Raw genomic sequence first — 6,038 nt, 5'->3', positions numbered from 1 at the left:
TGTAACTGTTTGTCTCAGGTAATGTTGAATATGCAAAATCAAATAGTAATAATAATCATCATCATCATCATAATCATAAGCATCATCATGTATGTCAGTGTCTTGTCATTGCTTACAGATCCTTTACAGACCTCAGAAGAGGCCACGCTATTTTCTCTTTGGCAACATCGCTTGCTTCCAATGACTTTCTGATATTCAAACTAGATGCAAGTGATTTGTTTGATCTGTGGGTCAGGGACAAAAATGCTGAATTTGCATTGCAAGACTAGCAGCTGAACACGTGGAATGCGATTTGTTCCACTTGGGATGCTACCTCTGGAATAATTCAGCTGTGGGTAAATGGAAAGCCTTCCAGCAGGAAATTCGTCAGCTCTGGATTCAACATCAGTGAACCCATGTCTATTGTTTTAGGACAGGTACAGTTCAAACTCACTGTGACTGGTGTACAGTTGCTATATTAGATAAAGTACAGTGATTTGGTCTGAGAGGTTAATTAGGTTAGCTTAGCACAGAGCGATGGGGAAACAGGCTGAAGCTCTGGATCTGTAACCAACATACTAGTGCTTCAAGTTCACTTTATATTAAAGACAAGAATTAAAGTGAAAACCACAATTTTATATTTAACAAAAAGAGTATAAGACCTGACAATACTTGTCTGGAACCTGTGCTGATATCCATAAGGAGTGCAGCTCCAAACTTCCAGTGAAGCATTTTTCCTGGTTTGGTTTTAGTATTTTTGGGATCAGCATTGCTTTAGATTTCCCCATTTCCATTTTATGTACTATGCTAAGGTGACTCAGACTACTTACAGTGGCTTGCAAAAGTATTCGGCCCCCTTGAACTTTCCCACATGTTGTCACATTACAGCCACAAAGATGAATCAATTTTATTGGAATTCCACGTGAAAGACCAACACAAAGTGGTGTACACGTGAGAAGTGGAACGAAAATCATACATGATTCCAAACGACAAACACAGTTCACACGTGTTTGTCACGTAATTATTCAGCCCCCTTTGGTCTGAGTGCAGTCAGTTGCCCATAGACATTGCCTGATGAGTGCTAATGACTAAATAGAGTGACAATGTGACAAAATGTGGAAAAGTTTATAAGCCAAGCCACTGTACCTTGGAGAAACAATACTATTATTATGTTATATAATTAAAATGTTTCGAAATTTCACAGCATTTATTTATTTATGTTTTCCAAATATTCTCATTCTCCTTATTTGTGACATTGTGTCAGTCAGAAACAGTGCAATATAACTGTTAATTCAACTCTTTGCCATTTCTCAGGAACAGGATTCCTATGGTGGAGAATTTGATATTAATCAGTCCTTTATTGGCATGATATCTGATGTCCACATGTGGGACTACACCATGTCTTCCTGTGAGATCCAAAAATACTCAGATGAGCTGAGCTTCACTCTGGGGAATGTGCTGAACTGGAATGCTCTGGATTTTCAGATAACAGGAAGAGTGTTGATAGAAGACAAGCAATACCGTTACTGTTAATACTGTTAATACCAATTTTATGCCCAATGTAAAGAATTTTTCCAATCTATACTATTAATATGTTACACAATAAAAATGGTTTTAAAGCGTATATTGCATTTTTTATTACATAGTTTGGAGTTTTCAAAGCTGGGCTTTGTGTGTAATGTATTGATACGTACCCCTTTTTCTTCTCTGTTTCATTTGTAAGAATGAAATGCACACTTTTGTGTCACTTATAATTGACAAGATTGTCAAAACAGACTCTACTCCGCATACTCTAACTTATTTCTATAACCCAAAGACATGAATGTTAGTGACTGTTGATTCAAACTTCGCTATAGGCGTGAAGGGGAAGTTTTCAGATTCCTTGGATCTAATCCCGTAAGTTGTAAACACACGTGCGGGAAGTAGGAACATGGAAATTTACAGAAACAATGACTGCCATAAAAAATTAACCATTTACAGCAGCAGCCATGGTATTAAAGGAACCATTCTGCACTGTTAAAAAACAAACCATTCACAAAAGGACCCAGAGTATAGAAGGCTCTATCCTGACACTGTATCCAAGGTAAGATATGATTTTCATATTGAAACCAAATGTATTGCATGTGCAGAAACCCTTCCGTTTTTTACCTGTATTGTGGTGCGGATGATGAAAGTGACATCAGATTTGTTTGTATCACCAGTACCAATAAACAATGTGAATTGGTATGTTTGTATGTCTTTGTAGATGCTGCTGGTGCTTCTACTGGTGATGCTGACATCGTGCACTGCAATCCCTCAAAGTACCTTCTATTTTTTTTTATTTATCTTAATTATTAAGTATTTAACATATGCAACCAAAATTAATAACAATGAAGGTGTATTAGACTTAGAGTGTGTAGCCTACTGTGTTGATAAATACTAACATTAGAGGTGTCCATGTTTACCATTTTAGATATATATACTCCTTCATCCTTATTCAAAAGGAAAGCAGGAATAGATGTCACGGTCCTGGGTCGGTGACCTGGTGTTTCAGTTTTTTGTATTATTATTTTTGGTCTTGGATTTCATCATGGTGGCTTATGACTTCTAGTTTTGTATTTCTAGCACTCAAGTTCTTCTATGTTCTGTAAATTTTTTTTCCTGTGTCCTCGTGTTCAGTGTAGGTTTAGCTCAGTGTCAAGTCTGTGCCTGTCGTGTGCTTCCTGTTTTACTTTGAAGGTCCTATCTCATGTTAGTGTTTCTAGTTTCGCTTCTCTTGGTCTTGTCATGAACTCCCAGTTTAGATCATCCTTCCTAGTTTGAGTTTTGGTTTTATTTTCTAGTGCTCAAGTATTGTGTTTCTAAGTTCCTTTTCTGCCAGTGAATAAAAACTGCCGCCTTGGGGTTTAATACTCCATCTCAGTCCTGCATTTGGGTCCATAGACTGCCTGCTACACAGCTTATGATGACAAGAGACAGAATATGTTTAAACACCACACCTTAAGTTCACTTGGCAAAACTTATGGCTAAACCAATTTTCCTTCCTTTCAAATTCTATACCTATTATTGTAATTGGGTTTTTTTTAAATACATTTGATACTTAGTGTTAGAGGCAGGGATTAATTCCAAATATGTCAGAAATAATCAAACAATGGCAAATATTAATATGCCATGATCTGAGTTTCCAGCTAGAATGTTTCAGGGCACACAGATATGGGCAGGTATTATGGAGGGAAAATTCGAGCTTTTAAAGGTTGCATTTAACATTTTCACTACCAATTAAATTTGTATACATTTCATTTGAATGCGCATTGGTAATGATAAAATATTGCATAAATGAAAAATCATATTGCATAAATCATTGCATGTCTGCAATATGTTTTCCAGAAAAGCTCATTATTCTTCTATGAGACTTTTTGTCATCTGTCATAAAAACATAAGAGTGAAATACACCTGCTAATTCATCTCTCGGCCATTTCTCAGGAACAGAATTCCTATAGTTAATATTTAATTTGAATGTGATGTGTTGTTGTATTGTGAAGCATTAGCTGCACTAGTGCTGTTGCTCTGTGGAGGGCAAACTTTGCCGTAAAGACAAACAGCTTCAACAAAAATCATTCTTCTGTTTTGATTTTAGATTTTCTCAAATATTCTTTTATTAATTCATTTTTATTATAGTATGCTGCTTATTACTTCCTTTTCTATTTGCATTATTCATATGTTTCTCTATTTTTTTTAAAGATCTGGCAAATAAAATATTCACCTTCCCACAACAAACCAATACAGCTCATGTGAGGGTGACTACATCAAGACAAGATCTGAAGGCTGTAACCGTGTGTTTCAGGTATTTTTAATTAAACAAACTGAATTAAATAAAGAAACATGTAACTACCGCATATCAGACTATTAAATCAATTTTTCACTGCTTTTAGGTCCTTTACTGACCTCAATAGAGACCATTCCTTGTTCTCTCTGGCTACACCCTCTGCTGACAATAACTTCCTGATATTCAAGAAAGCTGCAAATGGCTTATTTGACCTGTGGGCCAGGGGCAAGTCGAATGCAGTTGAAGGGATTGCCTACAAGTTGAACACATGGCATTCTATTTGTTCCACTTGGGACGCTACCTCTGGACTCATGCAGCTGTGGGTCGATGGAGTCCCCTCAAGTAGAAAATTCACCAGCTCTGGATCCAACATCAATGGACCCATTATCATTGTCTTAGGACAGGTACCTTTACAAAGCACCACACACAGAAAACTTTTACTTTATCTTCAAACAAACAGACACTGACAAATATAATACAAATTCAAAATTTGATCCATTTGTTCATGTTCATGGACATGTGGTTCATTGCGGCATAAGAGCGTTTATATTTAGAGTATGTTTTGTGGGCTACATGTTACATCCAATATATGTATAATATACTCTGGGGCTAGAAGAAATTATACATTTGAATACTAAAACACATAAATGAAATACTCAAAGTTTATTAGATCATACAATTTAAAGATGTGTCAGTGATATCACCAAACTGTTTTTAGCCAGTGATTACAGCTTGACTGATGTCTAACTGTAGATGATTTTGCTTGAGACCATACAGTTATGTATATCAAAATATAACAATACATCTTCTAATTAAACTCTTTGCCATTTCTCAGGAACAGGATACCCATGGTGGGGGATTTGACATCAATCAGTCCTTTGTTGGGATGATGTCCGATGTCCACATGTGGGACCACACCCTTTCCTCCTGTGAGATCCAGAACTACTCGAATAATCTGAGCTTCACAGCAGGCAATGTGCTGAACTGGTATGCGTTTGAGTTTCAGACAGTTGGAAGAGTGCTGATAGAAAACAAACAAGAGTTGTGTCAATAGGCAAGAATTCTGAATTCTTATAAGATTTTAAAAATCAATATCTGAAGTTGGATTTTATGTTTAAGTCAAAGGTTTAAATTTAAATTTTCTGAAAAAGTACAAAAACTTTACTGTCTATGTGTTGCAATGTAAATGTATATATCTAAAATCAAGTCTTTTTTTAAAGAATTTTCACTTTTCGACACTATTTCTTTGTTTTTTATATTTGTCTGATAATTTTTTGGCGTAACTGCACTGTTTCTTTGATCTTTTTGTTGTATAGTGAGTGTTGCATTACTGACGTAAAATTTTACAGCATATTTTTGAAAATGCTCAGTGTTGAAATAATTTTTGACAAATATGTTATCTTTTTATACATATAACAAATTGTGTTACTGTTTTCCATTTCAATTATCTATGTATGTTTTTTTTTACTAATTGTGTACTGGAGGCATGATCAAAGCAAGAAGTTTTGCTTTTTATAATAACATTTAAATTCTATTCAATATGCATTAATTTCATATGTATGTCTTTTGTAATAGTATGATAATTCAACACTTTTACTGGACAATCGCAAAAAAGCAGGAGAACTGGGTGGTGTTATAAACACCATATTAGTGGACCGTGGCCAGAGGTCTCATTGTTGAAGAGTGCCATGAAATCAATATCCTTAGTATCCTTATTTTCCTATTATATTGTTTTATGTACTTTAATAATGAAGGCTTGTAGAGCAAGGCCACTTTTGACTCACAAAGTGCTCAGCCAGACTGAAAAACAGGAAGTTTTAGTGCACAGGCATATTAATAGATAAGACACCGAAAAGAGGAACTTTGCCATATAAGCAATGTTTGAAACTGTGTGACGTGTAAAGTACCAAAATAAAACCTATATGAGGCACAGTTTATGATTCTAATGTTAGAGATCCTGCAACTAGAAGTGAAAGTTAAAATGCTGCAAATCATTCTGCCTTTACTACTTATTGAAGTTTAGGGTCATAAAGGCTGAGGTCATAATGTAATATAAATTTATATATATATACAATTGTTATGTGAAGGCTGTGTGCACGCAGGGGTGGTGATATGAAGGACCCAAAATGCAGACTCACAGAAATCAAAGGTGAACTTAAATACAGCTTTAATGCTGAACTCCAAAAAGTAACAAAACTGAGACTCCAAGGTAAACTTTACACAGACAGAACACACAGCAAAATAAGGGTAGATC

The 6,038-nt window shown here is 35.4% G+C and overlaps 1 protein-coding gene across 2 annotated transcripts in view; it reads left to right on the top strand.

Annotated features, from left to right (window-relative positions):
• Positions 1-5,586, top strand: part of LOC102289541 (female protein) — a 7,970-nt gene extending 2,384 nt beyond the window's left edge. The window contains exons 1-7 of one of the 2 annotated variants that reach the window (XM_042226850.1): positions 1-18; positions 119-416; positions 1,294-2,062; positions 2,225-2,279; positions 3,700-3,802; positions 3,891-4,188; positions 4,620-5,586. In XM_042226850.1, coding sequence (XP_042082784.1) covers positions 2,225-2,279; positions 3,700-3,802; positions 3,891-4,188; positions 4,620-4,838 — 675 coding nt within the window. In that variant the 5' untranslated portion in view covers positions 1-18; positions 119-416; positions 1,294-2,062 and the 3' untranslated portion in view covers positions 4,839-5,586. Of the gene's footprint in view, positions 417-1,293; positions 2,063-2,224; positions 2,280-3,699; positions 3,803-3,890; positions 4,189-4,619 lie in introns of both variants that reach the window. The other variant, XM_005937533.2, reaches the window with a different exon arrangement.
• Positions 5,587-6,038: the final 452 nt, after the last annotated feature.

The sequence above is a fragment of the Haplochromis burtoni genome, unplaced genomic scaffold (assembly GCF_018398535.1).
Source record: "Haplochromis burtoni strain Fernald_Lab_line unplaced genomic scaffold, NCSU_Asbu1 Contig_230, whole genome shotgun sequence".
Lineage (NCBI taxonomy): Eukaryota > Metazoa > Chordata > Actinopteri > Cichliformes > Cichlidae > Haplochromis > Haplochromis burtoni.
The sequence above is the reverse complement of the archived record's forward strand: the minus strand, read 5'-3'. Positions and strand labels throughout refer to the sequence as shown.